Here is an 18,750-nt window from a genome sequence, read left to right on the forward strand (position 1 = left end):
TGAAAACTTATATGGAATGGCTCATCAAGAACTTGTTTATGTTAGACTTGAAGACAACCATATTGTAGTCAGCCGGAAAGCAGGAAAACGGAAGACAATTCCACAGGCATGCAGTTCTAAGAAAGTTTTGTTCATGGAATCTACGTTTAAGTTTAGGCACAGATAAACAGTGGGGGGAATTATTGATAGTGTTTACAGCTAGACGAGTGTTTCTTGTGAAAGTTTGGCGAGGGGGGACCATAGATTGAAGCTCAGTCGAACACTTTCCATGAAAATAACGACACATCAGAGACAAACTCGCAACATCTCTTCTGTGAGATAGAGGTTGCAGCGAAAAGAAAAGGACATCTCCTACGAGGCTACGAAGTCTATTTTGAACTCTATCAAGGCAGGACAAGTCCTTTCTAGCAGCTCCTGCCCAGATGTGGCAACAGTATTCCATCCTTGGACGTACCTGGCTCTTATATAGATAGAGAATAGCATCAGCAGTGAGATATTTACCGGATCGATAGAAAGATCCCACCATTTTTCCAGCGACCTTGGCAACAGATTTTATGTACGTGTTCCTTTTAAGATCAGGAGTAATGGTCAAGCCCAGAAGCTTGTCAAAACTTGAGGCCTCCTGAAGACGAGAGCCATTCATTTCAATTGATGCCAGATGTGGATTAGAATGTTGATGATGTAAAGAGAGAAGACAAAAAATATTTAAAAAACAAATTAAATTGCTAAAATTTTAAATGAATAAAGAAGATACATATTCAGTAAATTAAAAAAAAATAAATGATACAAATTTTAAACAAATAAAGATACATATTCAGTAAATTAAAAAAATAAATAATACAAATTTTAAACGAATAAAGAGGATACATATTCAGTAAATTTAAAAAAAATAAATGATACAAATTTTAAATGAATAAAAAGACATATTTAGTAAATTAAAAAGAAAAAAATACAAATTTTAAACGAATAAAGAAGATACATATTCAGTAAATTTAAAAAAAATAAATGATACAAATAAAAATAACAACCATGGAATTTCCACAAGGTCCTTCTAATTTATATAATGATATGCAAGTACATTTCATTCACACATGCATTTTAAAAACTGAAATCACCTGATTAGCAAAAATAGTGATTGATGATTAATCTAATGTCGCTAAGGTAAAGAATTTTGATTTTACCTATTTTAAAATAAATTGTTCCCAAATCAGATGATATTGTCTCATCAACTAAAACAATAGACATTTAAAAAAAGTGACACTCATTGTATAGATTTAAAGAATATTTAACTGACAGTTATTTTTCCAGTAAGACAATAGAATATTTATTGTTCAAAAATTTTGGATAAATTAAGAAGAGACATATTTATTTTTTTATTTAATGAATGTTTCACTGAAAATGAACAATTGTTTTTGTGGCAGTCACTTTTTTTTTAATCGTACTAACTAACCATGACATCATTTCAAAAGGGATATTATTATTAACAGTAAATTATACAGATTGATATATAAAACATTGTGTAATTTCCATCGATCTTGCTAATCTTTATAATAATCAGAGTTATTCGCTAATCTTGCTAATCTTTATAATAATCAGAGTTATTCGCTTTTGTCAGAATTCCAGTTCTTTTTAATCCAGAATAAATAGATTTTGCTTAAATCCCTGGAACTTTCCATGAATGTAAATTCTGTGTTTTTGGTTGAAAACTGTTTTTTTTATTTAAAAAAAAAAGAAATTGCTGATTTTTTTCCTCTCTATTTGATTGAGTTTAATTTCTCTTTCTTTCTGTCCTTTGCTTTATCTTCCTTTGCCTCCCTTTTTCCTTTTATGACAGTTTTTGCTGAAAACCGAAAATGTTAATTTGGTGCTAGTCCATAATGCCTCCCCTTCCCCAAGAAAAAAAGCAAAATAAAAACAAATTTTTATGATGTATGTATGTGTGTTGGAAAGAAAATATTGTTTACTAAAAATACAGCGTCCTAAACCATTTATTTTGCTGTGAAGGCTAAGAATTCAAATGATTCATAAAAGGGGGGAAGTTAGATGACTTGTGTTTTTTCTTCAGAAAATGATTTTCTTGTCTCCCTTATTTTATCACAATAGTGATCTTGTGTCTATATTTGTAATGAAACTTAAAAATATTATTCAGGGTTTCACGATCTTGTGTCTATATTTGTAATGAAACTTAAAATATTATTCAGGGTTTCATGATCTTGTGTCTATATTTGTAATGAAACTTAAAATATTATTCAGGGTTTCATGATCTTGTGTCTATATTTGTAATGAAACTTAAAATATTATTCAGGGTTTCATGATCTTGTGTCTATATTTGTAATGAAACTTAAAATATTATTCAGGGTTTCATGATCTTGTGTCTATATTTGTAATGAAACTTAAAATATTATTCAGGGTTTCATGATCTTGTGTCTATATTTGTAATGAAACTTAAAATATTATTCAGGGTTTCACGATCAGACTCGTAAAAATGCGAATAATCAGAGTTGGATTTATAATCTCTAAAACATCAAAATAATAAATATAGGAAAACTTTAAAATAATAAGTTGGAATTTTTTGTCTTTTTTAATTCGAAGAATCAAAATCAGATCTTGTGTCTTCCAACTTTGCATTGCTGATATTATTTAAGTAATCATTACATTTATTATTTAATTAATTGGAATTCATTATTGAAATGAGTATTATTTATTTATTCATTTATTGCGGACTATTATCCTCATCTTTTAGTTGTTGTTGCATGATGTTTCGGCAACTATTCCTCTGGCTTTCGTCAGGTAAACAACAACTAAAAGATGAGGATAATAGTCCGCAATAAATAAATAAATAAATAAATAATACTTATCTTAATAAATATTCCAATTAATTGAATAATATATATCCAATTCGGTACAGACCCGACAATGGAAGATCAGATTATAAATAAACGTGGATTTATAAGACCAAAAAATTCAATCTTGATCGCCCTTCGAAGCCTGTGCTGCAGTGGATAGACGTTGAATCTCTACGGTTCCAGGTGAGAATTGTCTGAAGATAGCGGTTTCAATCCTACCCAAAGCTGGCCAGAGGCTTACTTGGTGAGACAACAACAACTATGGAAGGCAGTAAATGCTGAGGATGCAGTTAGGAGATTCGGAGTTCCTATCCCGTTGTAGTTACAACCTGCTGAAGGCCAGAGGAATAGTTGGCCGAAATGTCATGAAACAACAACTAAAAACGATGAGGATAATAGTCCGCAATAAAATAAATGAACTCATTACATTTGCCCAACTGTTCTATATATAAAAATGTTATTTAACAAATTGTTACTTTTAAATACTGCTCAGATACACAATCTCCATTAGTAAGGATAGATTTCCATTTTGCATATGGTGAATATTCGTTAATGATCCAGGAGACAATAGTTCAATCTTCGATTAAACTGAACTAATGATGCAAAAAAGGTACTTGATGCTTTCTTGAAAAATACTTTGTATTATATTGTGAAGAATCAAGGATAAGTGGAGTAATCCAGAGAAAAGAGTGTCACCCTCCCCTGCATCTTAGATGAAAAAAGAACTTCTTATCACCCTCAACTATCGTTTATTTATATGTTAATTTTTAATCTAAATTATCTTTTACTTGATGGAACGCTGATGCTACCAGAGCAGGTTGTCTGAAGATACGAGCTTCTGGACCAAAAATGCACCAGACGTTGATGTTATTGTTTTTTTCCACTTTTCCTTTGAAAAACTCAATCATGTTCTCAAAAGCCAAAAACAGAAACAACAATTTTCATCTACAGAACAACCCAACCAAACACCATAAATTGATATGCCGTAAAATAAATAAACTAAATTAAACCTCATGAATAAATGTTTGAAGATATAAAGAACTTAAAGCATAAAAATTTTTTACAAAATTAATGGATTTGGCATAAAATAAACTGAGTTAATATGCTGTAAAAGAATAACCAAACAAATCATAAATGAAATTATCTATACTATTAATAAAATTCTAAATTTTTATTTATCGTGTGTGTGTGTGTATATATATATATATATATGATTTTTTTTATACATCAGTACCTATGATTTTTTTTTATAAATCAGTACCTATGATTTTTTTTTTATAAATCAGTACCTATGATTTTTTTTTATAAATCAGTACCTATGATTTTTTTTTATAAATCAGTACCTATGATTTTTTTTTTATAAATCAGTACCTATGATTTTTTTTTATAAATCAGTACCTATGATATTTTTTTATAAATCAGTACCTATGATTTTTTTTTATAAATCAGTACCTATGATTTTTTTTTATAAATCAGTACCTATGATTTTTTTTTTATAAATCAGTACCTATGATTTTTTTTTATAAATCAGTACCTATGATTTTTTTTTTTATAAATCAGTACCTATGATTTTTTTTTATAAATCAGTACCTATGATTTTTTTTTATAAATCAGTACCTATGATTTTTTTTTATAAATCAGTACCTATGATTTTTTTTTATACATCAGTACCTATGATTTTTTTTTATAAATCAGTACCTATGATTTTTTTTTATAAATCAGTACCTATGATTTTTTTTTTTATAAATCAGTACCTATGATTTTTTTTTATAAATCAGTACCTATGATTTTTTTTTATAAATCAGTACCTATGATTTTTTTTTTTATAAATCAGTACCTATGATTTTTTTTTATAAATCAGTACCTATGATTTTTTTTTATAAATCAGTACCTATGATTTTTTTTTTATAAATCAGTACCTATGATTTTTTTTTATAAATCAGTACCTATGATTTTTTTTTTATAAATCAGTACCTATGATTTTTTTTTATAAATCAGTACCTATGATTTTTTTTTTTATAAATCAGTACCTATGATTTTTTTTTATAAATCAGTACCTATGATTTTTTTTTATAAATCAGTACCTATGATTTTTTTTATAAATCAGTACCTATGATTTTTTTTTATAAATCAGTACCTATGATTTTTTTTTTATAAATCAGTACCTATGATTTTTTTTTTTATAAATCAGTACCTATGATTTTTTTTTATAAATCAGTACCTATGATTTTTTTTTATAAATCAGTACCTATGATTTTTTTTTATAAATCAGTACCTATGATTTTTTTTTATAAATCAGTACCTATGATTTTTTTTTTATAAATCAGTACCTATGATTTTTTTTATAAATCAGTACCTATGATTTTTTTTTATAAATCAGTACCTATGATTTTTTTTTATAAATCAGTACCTATGATTTTTTTTTTATAAATCAGTACCTATAATTTTTTTTTTATAAATCAGTACCTATGATTTTTTTTTATAAATCAGTACCTATGATTTCTCACTGATAAAAACTCACTAATACATCTTTTTTATATAAATCATTGCCTATGATTTCTCATCGATAAAAACAGGTGAGGTTTTGTAGAGTCTGTGTAATAAAAATACTTTCCAATTTTGCAGTATCTTCTGCTTCTGTCATATTTTCAACTCATTTAGGTTTATCACATCAGCAGTTTACCATTTTCTTGTTTTTCATGCCTACTGGTAGCTCTTTCTGGAAATTGAGTGACAATAAACCTATTCAGGATTTCTGTATTGTTCCATTATTATAAATAATATGTCACAGTCAGTATGTTTTTTCCATCGACACCAAAGTCAAGAGAGCATAGATCATTTCAGAAATTATTTTTTTCCTGTTGATAGCAATATGGTGCTAATTTGCCTTTTTGAGAAGGGGTTAGTTTATTGCTAATTGCCTGAGGCGCCCCTACCAATGAATACCAATGGGGCTTCCCAGGCATTTTTTGCATGTCAGAGTGCTCTTCCGCTGAGGCGCTGGCTCTTCAATCCCACTTTCTGACTTTGTGTCACTTCTTCCTAGAGGGAGATAAATAAAATAACTTTCTATCTTACAACTAAAATTTGCCTTTTGTTTTCTTTTCAATTTTCTTATTTTGTTTTTGCTGGGGATGTGGCATTCTACAGGATGCCACATCCCCCAGCAAAGATACTAGTAATAGATACCTGTTACTTCAGACTCTTCAACCGTGACATCTTTTTAAGATTCTATGCATCCTTTTAAGTGCAGTTGTTTGTATTTCTCTTGCACTTGGCTCACCAGGTATTTTTTTGATATTCTTTTTTTTCATGAGTTTGGTTGCTCTTATAATTATTGAAATGATGAGGATCTGAAAATTTCAGTTTCTTTTAATATCGTACATAAAACCTTGGTATTTAATTATCTTCTCCCTTTCTACTCATTTTAAGCCAGCATAATTGTGGACAAAAATTTCTACTAAGGTTACTTCTTTCTCCTTTTAGTCCCATATGTCAGGTTTAATAGCTACATATTTTTTTTTTTAGATATGTAACTATAGGAATGGCATAGTCATAATGGATGGTGTATGACTTAGTTCCAACTGTTCTTTCTGGTATATGTTTTCAAAATTTGCTACTGCATTCAATATTCAACTTTTTACAGATGGTCCTGAGGAGATAATTACAGACTTTATTGTATCACATTGTATAGTAGCCATCCTCCAGCAGGTTAAGTGGCTCACACTCTCTACTTCTGTGTAGCAGAACCTACGCTTGTTGTCTTTTTTAAAAAAATTTTTTTTTTTTAGGTTTAGGGAGGTCAGTTTCTTTTAGTTTCTTTTATTTTCCTGGTCAAGATTTCATTTGATGTTTTGCTCCACTTTTCAAACTTAGTGGTAGCAAAACAGCAGTGCCTTCTTTTGAACAGCAGATAATGGTTGAGCTTTTAAACCCCTTATTTTCCTGTTTTTTTTTTTGTTTGTTGCTACAAATGATGGGATAGGGAGGCAAGACCTTTTTCATAAAGGTTTAATGGCTGACCCAGGTTAGCCGCTGTCATTGCTGAATACCACTTCTAGATAGGAAGGTTTATACTATTGTTCCTGCCTGGTGTATATCCTGGATGCTGGCTTGTGTTTTAGTTTTATTCATGTTTTTATGTGAGTTTGTCGTTGTCTATGGCTTTTATTTTTGTATTAACTTGTGGAAACAGCACATTATTATTATTTTTTTTAATGTTTGATCAACGTTTACTTCAAATGGGACATATCTTCATGTCAGTCTCTGACAAACCCTTATCCAGAGCATCAGAGTGGTGTAATTGACATTCAAGTTTTCTTGTTTTTCTGTATAAAGTTCAAAATGTGCAAGCAAATAAAAATGAAAATGGCTAAAAAATATCTCATTGTCAGTATGCTTTAGGTTTTATTTTTCATTCCATCAGAATAATTGTTTTTATTAATATATATATATTTTTATATAAGTTGTGAATTATATATATTTTCATTTCAGTTATGTTTAGAAAACTTCTTTTTATTATGAATGATTGTAAGTGTGGCATTCATTCTTTATTGGTCAATAATTTTTTTTTTTTTTTTAGTTCTAATTTAAAAAGGAGTAAAGACACTCGAACAAAAGCCCAGAAACGGAATGACATCAAACTTGCCATGTTGGCACCAAATCTAATCGAGAAAGATCCACGGGTAAGTTCATTAATATGCAACCACGATACTTCATGATATTCTAGAGAGAACAAAAAAGCATTAAAATTTACTTAACACTTTTCCTTTCCACTGGCTACCTTCCTCTATAAACACTATTCTTTCTTCCCCTACATTTGTAAATACAATCCTTTCCTCCCTCTTCCTCTATAAATACAATCCTTTCCTCCCCTACCTCTATAAATACCTTAATTTCTTCCCCTACCTCTAATAAATACCTTCCTTTCTTCCCCCTACCTCTATAAATACCCTCCTTTCCTCCTCTACCTCTATAAATACAATCCTTTCCTCCTCCTACCTCTATAAATACAATCCTTTCCTCCTCCTACCTCTATAAATACAATCCTTTCTTCCTCTACCTCTATAAATACAATCCTTTCCTCCTCTACCTCTATAAATACAATCCTTTCCTCCTCCTACCTCTATAAATACAATCCTTTCCTCCTCTACCTCTATAAATACAATCCTTTCCTCCTCTACCTCTATAAATACAATCCTTTCCTCCTCCTACCTCTATAAATACAATCCTTTCCTCCTCCTACCTCTATAAATACAATCCTTTCCTCCTCCTACCTCTATAAATACAATCCTTTCCTCCTCTACCTCTATAAATACAATCCTTTCCTCCTCCTACCTCTATAAATACAATCCTTTCCTCCTCCTACCTCTATAAATACCTTCCTTTCTTCCCCCTACCTCTATAAATACCCTCCTTTCCTCCTCTACCTCTATAAATACAATCATTTCCTCCTCCTACCTCTATAAATACAATCCTTTCCTCCTCCTACCTCTATAAATACAATCCTTTCCTCCTCTACCTCTATAAATACAATCCTTTCCTCCTCTACCTCTATAAATACAATCCTTTCCTCCTCCTACCTCTATAAATACAATCCTTTCCTCCTCCTACCTCTATAAATACAATCCTTTCCTCCTCCTACCTCTATAAATACAATCCTTTCCTCCTCTACCTCTATAAATACAATCCTTTCCTCCTCCTACCTCTATAAATACAATCCTTTCCTCCTCCTACCTCTATAAATACAATCCTTTCCTCCTCTACCTCTATAAATACAATCCTTTCCTCCTCTACCTCTATAAATACAATCCTTTCCTCCTCCTACCTCTATAAATACAATCCTTTCCTCCTCTACCTCTATAAATACAATCCTTTCCTCCTCTACCTCTATAAATACAATCCTTTCCTCCTCTACCTCTATAAATACAATCCTTTCCTCCTCTACCTCTATAAATACAATCCTTTCTTCCTCCTACCTCTATAAATACAATCCTTTCTTCCTCCTACCTCTATAAATACAATCCTTTCCTCCCTCTTCCTCTATAAATATAATCCTTTCCTCCCTCTTCCTCTGTAAATACTCTTTCTTCCCTCTTCCTCTATAAATACTCTCCTTTCTTCCCCCTACCTCTATAAATACTCTTCTTTCTTCCCCCTACCTCTATAAATACTATCCTTTCCTCTCCTACCTCTATAAATACAATCCTTTCCTCCCCTACCTCTATAAATACAATCCTTTCCTCCCCTACCTCTATAAATACAATCCTTTCCTCCCCTACCTCTAGAAATACTCTCCTTTCTTCCCTCTACCTCTGTAAATACTATCCTTTCCTCCCCTACCTCTATAAATACAATCCTTTCCTCCCCTACCTCTATAAATACCCTCCTTTCCTCCCCTACCTCTATAAATACACTTTCCTTTCCTATCACTATAAATACTATCCTTTCCTTGCCCTTCCTCTATACATACCATCCTTTCCCCCCTACCTCTGTAAATACCCCCACCTCTGTAAATACCATCCCCCCTTCCCTACCTTCCTCTATATGTCATCCTTTCCTCCTTAACTTTCTTCTGTAAATCTCCTCTCCTTTGTAAAAGTAGACAAAATATTGTTCTCATTAAGTTGACAAGATCCATTCAATAAATGGAACAAAATAATAGTGAAATATATTTCTGGTCTCCGGACGTTGTTTCTCGCACAAAGCCAATCCTAGTGGGACTCTTCCTCAAATAAAACACATTTTTAAACAAAGGGAATATCTCTTGGGTGGTCTGATTCTGGCCAGAGATATTTTCAGCTCTCTGTACCTCCCCACTTCATCTGGCCAAGCATCTATTTCTGCAACGTCTGTGATTCTCAACTTCACGTCAATGCAAAGTTGGCAGTTAAGTGAGTATGCCTACCTTAGATATCTTTTATATTTATAGTTGGAGGATGGCTCTGATGTCAACTTTCTGAACAAGTTATTATGCTTTTTTTCTGGGTCCATAATGTAACAACAATGAATTTCCAATTTTTATTGTTTGGCATTATAAATTATACACAAAATTTTTATTGTTTGGCATTATAAATAATACACAAAATTTTTATTGTTTGGCATTATAAATTATACACAAAATTTTTATTGTTTGGCATTATAAATAATACACAAAATTTTTATTGTTTGGCATTATAAATAATACACAAAATTTTTATTGTTTGGCATTATAAATAATACACAAAATTTTTATTGTTTTGGCATTATAAATAATACATAAAATAAAAAGAGTTTGGCATTATAAATAATACACAAAATAAAAAGAGTTTGGCATTATAAATAATACACAAAATAAAGAGTTTGGCATTATAAATAATACACAAAATAAAAAGAGTTTGGCATTATAAATAATACACAAAATAAAAAGAGTTTGGCATTATAAATAATACACAAAATAAAAAGAGTTTGGCATTATAAATAATACACAAAATAAAAAGTTTGGCATTATAAATAATACACAAAATAAAAAGAGTTTGGCATTATAAATAATACACAAAATAAAAAGAGTTTGGCATTATAAATAATACACAAAATAAAAAGAGTTTGGCATTATAAATAATACACAAAATAAAAAGAGTTTGGCATTATAAATAATACACAAAATAAAAAGAGTTTGGCATTATAAATAATACACAAAATAAAAAGAGTTTGGCATTATAAATAATACACAAAATAAAAAGAGTTTGGCATTATAAATAATACACAAAATAAAAAGAGTTTGGCATTATAAATAATACACAAAATAAAAAGAGTTTGGCATTATAAATAATACACAAAATAAAAAGAGTTTGGCATTATAAATAATACACAAAATAAAAAGAGTTTGGCATTATAAATAATACACAAAATAAAAAGAGTTGATATGCCATAAAACAAGATAAACGAAATCATTTTGAAATTATTTTAATTTCTCAACAATTTAAACTGTTTTTTTGTTTACTTTATTTAGCGAGATCACAGAGATACGATTTTTGCTCAAGCTTACTTGACTAAAGTGAAAAAGACTTTGAAAAATGATATGGATCGATACGAAAAGTTCCTGAGAATTCTTTTTGAATTTGGCAGAAGTGATCATTCACCAGTTGTGGTAAGTGAACACAATAGTTTTTTTTTCTCTTATTGTTATTTTCTGTTCATTTCTAATGGTAGTATTGTATGATGGTGTTGTTACATTGCGTGCATAATAAATCAGATCTGTATTACAGAATTATTTCCTGGATTGAATGAAAGACGGGTGACGTAAAGTTGAGATAGAGAGCAACAGGTCAAATGATAGAAAAACAGTTGAATGATGATGAATGACACCATGTTTTTGAGCTGAGAGAATCAAAGGTTTTCAAATGCCTCTCCATGAAAGCCACATGAATAAGACACTGCCAATAATATAGACAACTTGATAATCTGAGAGGAATGTTACTGTGATGTTCTTTGTCTGTTTGCGCCACTCATTTCAGTAAGTAAGGAATTAAGAAGGTACTTTTTTTTTTTTTTTTTTTACAGCGGAAAAATGCGTTTTTATGAGAGTGCAATCTTTGAATATTTTTAACACATCATGGGGAGATAACTCGGTTTAAAGCGCTGACATTCCCTCCCCATCTTTAATACTAGCTTTTCTTCCTAAAAATTGAAACATGACTCGCTTTTGCTCTGTATAATAACAAATTGTTTTTTGGCTGTAAAAACAAAAACTACTTGATAAAATTAAGTGAATTTTTTTTTTTCCGGAGAACTTCATTCCATAACGGATATGTACAATATAACCTTTTTTTTCAATGTTTTCATTTTGTAATGTCTTGATTAAACTGTACAAGTATCAAATAATTAGCTAAGATAACATCAGTCACTTTCTCCTAAACCAATTCTCTCCAAATAAAACCTTGAAGAAAACTCAGCAAACATTTCCTTGTGTTACTTTCTACATAAAAAAGCTTATTGTGTAGCAACCACTACATGAAACAGTGATAAAAAGAAACGGGAAGCATGTAAAAGACTAGCATATATAAATCAAGATTATTATTGTGTTGTTGAAAACAATACAGCAAGTAATTAATTGCTTTGATTTCTACAAGAAATAATAGATATATATATATATATGGCATAATCGTGTTGAACCTGGTTAGTACCAGATGGGTGGCCATTTGGGAACTCTAGGCGCTGTATGTGATCTTTGCTTAGCTCAGCATTTGTTTCCAGTCGTCCTGTACATACACTTCACTTGCCACTAATATTTAACAATGTCAACTCAGGAGAGGTGTGATTGGAGATTGCGCACCTCCTGCCACAAAAATTTCATGCACAGGCACCACTTCGTGGGTATCCATAGTCTGTCAAAAGACTGAAAGAGTCCTCCTCTAATAGGTAGACTAAAAGAAACATATCTTCCTACCATAAAGAAATCATCAGATTTCCTGCCCAATAAACTGATTTTTTTTTTTTTTGCTTTTTAATTTGCAAACACAGGCTCTAGATTCAAAAATTGAATTTATTTTGGGAAAAACCAGGAAACGTGTAGGAAACACTGTTTTCCAAACTTAAAAGTATTTTGAGGCCTCTTTGTCATTATAAAGACAAAAATAAATAATCAAATCAGCGAGTGTTCATTTACATAATAAGCTGATATCAAATACAATATAAGCATCACTATTACAATAAACCCACAATGACTGGTGGAGATGATGGTGGCTAAGAGGTTAACAGCATAAACTGAAAACCTGAGTTTGCCAAATTCGAATGTAGTTTGTTCTAAAGAAATACTTTAATTAAATCCACACTTGACCTTGTGTCTAACTGCCTCAAAGGAATGTAAATAAAATAAATGCATTGCAAAAAATAAACGCATTGCAGAAAAATAAATAAAATAAACGTATTGCAGAAAAATAAATAAAATAAACGTATTGCAGAAAAATAAATAAAATAAACGTATTGCAGAAAAATAAATAAAATAAACGTATTGCAGAAAATGAATAAACTAAATGCATTTCAGAAAATGAATAAACTAAACGCGTTTCGGAAAATGAATAAACTAAACGCGTTTTGGAAAATGAATAAACTGAACGCGTTTCAGAAAATGAATAAACTGAACGCGTTTCAGAAAATGAATAAACTGAACGCATTTCAGAAAATGAATAAACTGAACGCATTTCAGAAAATGAATAAACTAAACGCATTCCAGAAAATGAATAAACTAAACGCATTGCAGAAAATGAATAAACTAAACGCATTGCAGAAAATGAATAAACTGAACGCGTTTCAGAAAATGAATAAACTGAACGCGTTTCAGAAAATGAATAAACTGAACGCGTTTCAGAAAATGAATAAACTGAACGCGTTTCAGAAAATGAATAAACTGAACGCATTTCAGAAAATGAATAAACTAAACGCATTTCAGAAAATAAATGCATTGCAGAAAATAAATAAAATAAACATGTTGCAGAAAAATAAATAAAATAAACGCATTGCAGAAAATAAATAAAATAAACGCGCTAAAATTAATAAAATAAACGCATTGCAGAAAATAAATAAAATAAACGCATTGCAGAAAATAAATAAAATAAACGCGTTGCAGAAAATACACAGGGAAACAAACTAATACACATTTTCTTAGAACTGCTGCATAATTGTTGCAGTTAAAAAAAATTCTACTCCCTTTTCTTTCAAAGACATTGAAACGAAATCCATTCATATTTGTTGAAAGTTTTATATCAATAAAACCTTTTACTTTACATAAAAATGCTAAGAGCCGCTTTCAGCTTTTCTTGGAAGCAGCACTCTACAAATGAACAACTTTATTAACACTTTCCCCAGATCTCAACTTTGATCAGAGAGAGAACCAGATTTGATGGTTATTGTTAGAGAGTTAAGGATGAAATTGTCAATGATGTTCTTTGGTGAATGTCAAAACCTGGATATAATTAAGTGAGATCATACAGAACCTGCAATGTAGTTATGAAGATCTGCCTGGTGAGATTGAGGACAAAGCGAGATGATACGGAAGTAAAGAAGATCTATAACAGAATAAAATATGATGATGATGAATGTTTGTAATTTTGTGTTTGTTCATGCTTATGTGATATGATGACGTGCCATGCCAGGTCCCCAAACAATGAGAGTAAATAATTCACTAAGGTACATAAAGGTGATCGGAAATAGGATGGGTAGTCAACTGGGATTGGCTGAGAAGGTAAGTCACTTTTAGCTTAAACAAAGATGAAATGCTTAAGATTTTTCAATCCTGAGTCAATATATTTAGGAGTCAGAGTTAGTTTAGGGGAGTTGACAATTTTGTAGCAGATTGGTCAAAGCTTTAACAAATGATGAGATGAACTGAAGATTTCCAAGTAATGACTATGATACATCGTCAAACAAGTTATCTCAGTTGGATTTTAGTTGATACAAGTGAGAATGCCAAATTCGAATTCAGTTTGTTTCAAAGAGATAATTTAATCAAACCCACACTTGACCTTGAAGAAGGAGGCTCGATAAAGGACATATGTGCAATAGCAGGACTCGGCTCATGTCACACTTCTGAGAAAACCCAGAAGTGGTTACTTGAGAACTTTCATGACTTCATTAGTCTCAACATCTTTTCCGGTACTCCTGCAGTATTTTACCCACCTATTTCACGATCTTTGCCGAGCGTTGACGAACGCCTTCGGCGTTAACGCCGAAGAAAGCCGAGAATTCGAACTTACGGTGCAAGAACGCTAAAAGTCTGTGACTAGCAACAAGGAAAAGATATTACAAGCACACAACAAAATGGATAAAATTAATAAAAAAAATTTGGATAAAATAAATCACAAACACTTACCGTAAGTTTTTTTAAAGTAAAATACATTTATTTTGTTGAAAATTTTTTTTTTTTTTTGGTTTCATTTTGTTTTACGATAGATTTTTTTTTTTGGGGGGGGGGGGGGTAAGCAACAGTAATAAACAGTTCAAAATTTTTTTATTTTTTTATTTTATTTTTTTCAAAACGTTATTAAACACAAACAACGAGTTTTTATTTATTTATTTTTTTTCTTCAGTAATGTTTGAAGGGGGGGGGGCAACAATCAATGTTTATCTTTAGTTCCGACTGGAAGATTTTCTACTGACTGTAGAGGCAAAGTAGGGAGCGAAGGGTTTTCAGAGGATGTGGAAAGAAGCTCCTTCCCAACCGGGTAGCCTTCCGCGATTTGGTTTATTATGGAGACAAAAGGGTTGTGTCCAAATTTTTGTCTCCACATAAATTCGCTTAAGTATGTTTCCAACAGCTCCCGGTTGGTACCGCATTCTCGCTTGTTTCTCTGTTTGGCTTCTTTCCACATCCGCTCGACGTGATTTGTGGTCGCCTTCGTAATTGGATCCACGAAATGGAGACTATGATTAACAGTTAGATGTGAAAACCCTTCGCTCCCTACTCTGTTATAGGCTCTCCAACAGTCGGACACGACCGTTGTCCCCGGCAAGATATACTTTTTAATTATTGGAAGGAGGGTTTCAGCGTTTCTATTAGGTACCGTTACCAAGAAACCCTCCTTCTCAGCGGGGTCATAGCCGCCGAAAACCCAGATCGGTTCGACGAGTCTGCCGACGTTATGTTTGCGTCGGTTGAAGACAGACTCGTCTATCTCCACTGTGTGGCCTGGGCCTCCGATCTGCCTAGGATGCCTGCGTAAATAATCTAGGCAGACGTCCCGTAGGAAGTTCTTCCAGTCGGTTATAGTGTGAGATGATGATATCCCACATTCCCGGCGGACGTTATTCTCTGTTGCCATCTCAAAAGCCCACAGATATATCAATTTTATGATAACTTTTATAGTCAGCTTGGAGGCCATGAAAAAAGTCCCGTGTCGCAGCGAAATCCAGCTACGACAACGCGAATTCCTACACCTCCACGCAAAGCCGTCTTTTACTTGTTCCCTCTTTTTTAATTGGCAATGTGTCTGGCATTTTGGGCAGGCGACCGATGTAGGAAGTAAGCTTCTTTCCTGGCAAAACTCGACGACGGCTTCAGTGGAGTTTAAGGTTGTTTCCAGCAGTCCTAGGTTCATTTTTTGTTTTCCAATTAAATTGAGTAGCTGAAATGAATCAATAAATTAACTGAAATGAAACGCTAATTTCAATGAAAATTATCCGTCTGCTACGCGTTCGTTTGAAGCGCCCTGATTGGCTGATAGAGTATCGTACCGCTCGCCATGTTCCGGCGTTTTCCGACGGATGTCGATCAATGCTCGGCAAAGATCGTGAAATAGGTGGGTAAAATACTGCAGGAGTAGCTCTTTTCCTCCCCAACTCACTAATTATGATGCGTTGATTTCTTTCCCACAAAAGGACAAGTGATCCTATACAATGTATCGGATGTTGTGTTCTCTCTTGTGAATTTGCATTGCTTTATTTTTAATACTTGTAAATCGGTGCTTGCACCCTTGGCAATCGCCAAAATGACATGGCTAGAACCAAAACAAAAATATGAAGAAGAAAACCACAACACACAAGGGTCCAAATCAGCGATTGTTGTGGCAGACACGTATGGTTTTATACTTAAACATTGATAGTCTTGCCATTCGTTCGAAAAGAATAAATTGCTACACACATGTGAAGAAGCGTTCTTTTATTTTATTAAATGAGAAAAAAAAAAAATCTTGTTCACATTAAAGGTTGAAAACTTCAGCAATACATTTTTCGACGGATCAAGATTTATTGATTACTTCCTTTTCTCTGACAGATGACAGAACAGATACTACACTTGATCCTACATCACTTAGTGCATCTTATTGCGATATATTTGTAAACCAAATTTCAACTTGATAGCTGCTCGCCTAAGAAAATTATTGGTGTATATCCAAGTTATCTCTTTTTGATGAGTTTTTTTTTCAAAATGGCAATTGAGACAGTCGTTCCTTGGTTACTCATAAAATTTGAGTTTTCTTATGTCAAAATAAAACTACTTTATCAATTTACATAATTTTTGGAGTATGATATTTTCATTTCATGATGAGCACATACCTCATTCAGATTTTTCTTTATTTTTGTTTTTAATGTAGGGAGAATTTTGCTATTGTATTCATTTTCCTTTTTCCTTTTTTCAGCTTTATAAAAGTTTGTCTTATCTTTTATCGGACTATCCTGCCCTAATCCATGATTTGGCTGGATTCCTTTCCCCGGAACTTGCTTTACAGTGTGGATGTTACAACACTACTATGGATTTTCTGAAAGCACGCAACTTCCTACGAAAGATAGAGGTAATGCTTTTTTCTCTTCAGTTTTATGTGAAATGATGTGGATTAACAAAAAAAAGGTGCTTCTTTAAAGAAATACATAGATGAAATATGGCAGTTAAAAATACATAACAAGAAAACTTTTTCCTATACTTACGTATCAGGCAAAAATATTAGTGTACACCAAAAATTATGGAAAATTATCAAGTAAAATAATGAAATTTGGTATTGAAACAATAGCTCGAACTCATTATGAAGCAAATAAACAACAAAAAATATGAGGGGTGTGCAATAAGTAATGCCCCTAACCCACTTCCAGTTATCTGATCTAGCTGAAATTTTGCATGTGCAATGATTTATATCTCTACGGGTTATGTGGCAAATTACAGCTCTGAACTAATTGTGGTTTCTGTTTTACAGGTGTTTGAACTGAGTCAGGTGTGAAATGGAGCCTGATGAATGTTGAGCAGTGATCCGGATTTTGTATTTGAAAGGACACACACCACAGGAGACTTTTGATGAAATGAAAGAAACTTATGGTGATAATGCCCCATCATATGACCTTGTAAAACGCTGTCATCGTGAATTCAAACATGGCCGGAAGTCTGTGGAAACAGCTCCCAGACCTGGTCGTCTCCTTTCTGCCATTGATGAAGCATCTGTCTGTCAAGTTGAGGCTGCCATTTTGGAAGATCGGCACATTACTATTTGCCAAATAGCCCAAGATGTCAAGATTAGTACAGGGTCTGTGGAAACTATCATTCATGACCATTTGCATATGCATAAGGTGTCTGCCAGATGGATTCCCAGGTTGCTCACACCATTCCAGAAGCGAAAACACGTTGAGTGCTCGAAGATGAATTTGGAGATGTGCCAAGAAGATGAGTTAAAGTTTTTCAAAAGACTGATTACACAGGATGAAACCTGGGTCCATCACTATGATCCAGAGACCAAAGCCCAGTCAATGCAGTGAAAGCACTTGGACTCACCACCTCCAAAGAAGGCAAGGGTGCAGCCCTCTGCTGGCAAGATCATACTCACAGTCTTCTGGGAATAGGACGGAGTAGTGATGACAGATTTCCTGGCAAAGGGTACCACAATTACAGGAGCCTATTATGCTTCACTTTTGAGGAAATTAAGGGAAGCTATGAAAATTAAGAGGCGGGGCAAGATCAGCAAAGGTACCCTCCTCCTGCAGGACAACGCTCCGGTTCACAACTTGCATGTCGCCAGATCAGAAGCACGGGCGTGTGGTTATGAAATCCTTCCCCATCCTCCCTACTCTCCTGACCTTGCACCCTCTGACTTTCACCTCTTCCCAGCCATGAAGTTGTTTTTGTAAAGAAAGCGTTTCGCAGATGATGCAGCCTTGATTTCTGAAGTCACGTCATGGTTGGAGGACCAACCTGGGGTGTTCTACAAAAAACGGTCTCCAGAGCTGCATCAAACGATGGGAGGGGTGGTTCCTATGTAGAGAAAGACTAATAACTGTGCCAAGTTTCATTGCTCTACTGCTATGGGAAGTGGGTCAGGAGAATTACTTATTACACGCCCCTCGTATTGTTATTTAAAAGAAACAACTTACCTTGTAGACTTGTATATAACCATGTTTATCAGCTTTTTTTTCTACTTGTGGGGTATTGCATTTCAGCCTCCAGATAAAT

General features: G+C 32.7%; 2 protein-coding genes across 2 annotated transcripts in view; one reads left to right on the top strand and one right to left on the bottom strand.

The window, feature by feature from the left end:
• Nucleotides 1-17,260, top strand: part of LOC145291970 (uncharacterized) — a 36,334-nt gene extending 19,074 nt beyond the window's left edge. The window contains exons 4-6 of the mRNA XM_080137910.1: nt 7,429-7,531; nt 10,837-10,974; nt 16,958-17,260. Coding sequence (XP_079994036.1) covers nt 7,429-7,531; nt 10,837-10,974; nt 16,958-17,146 — 430 coding nt within the window. The 3' untranslated portion in view covers nt 17,147-17,260. The remainder of the gene's footprint in view (nt 1-7,428; nt 7,532-10,836; nt 10,975-16,957) is intronic.
• On the bottom strand, nt 14,898-16,057 carry LOC145291971 (uncharacterized). Its single transcript, XM_080137911.1, has one exon. It carries the CDS (start codon nt 15,917-15,919, stop codon nt 14,939-14,941), a length of 981 nt encoding a protein of 326 aa, XP_079994037.1. The 5' UTR covers nt 15,920-16,057; the 3' UTR covers nt 14,898-14,938.
• Nucleotides 17,261-18,750: the final 1,490 nt, after the last annotated feature.

Source organism: Euprymna scolopes, chromosome 13, assembly GCF_053919585.1.
Source record: "Euprymna scolopes isolate OS-2025 chromosome 13, ASM5391958v1, whole genome shotgun sequence".
NCBI lineage: Eukaryota > Metazoa > Mollusca > Cephalopoda > Sepiida > Sepiolidae > Euprymna > Euprymna scolopes.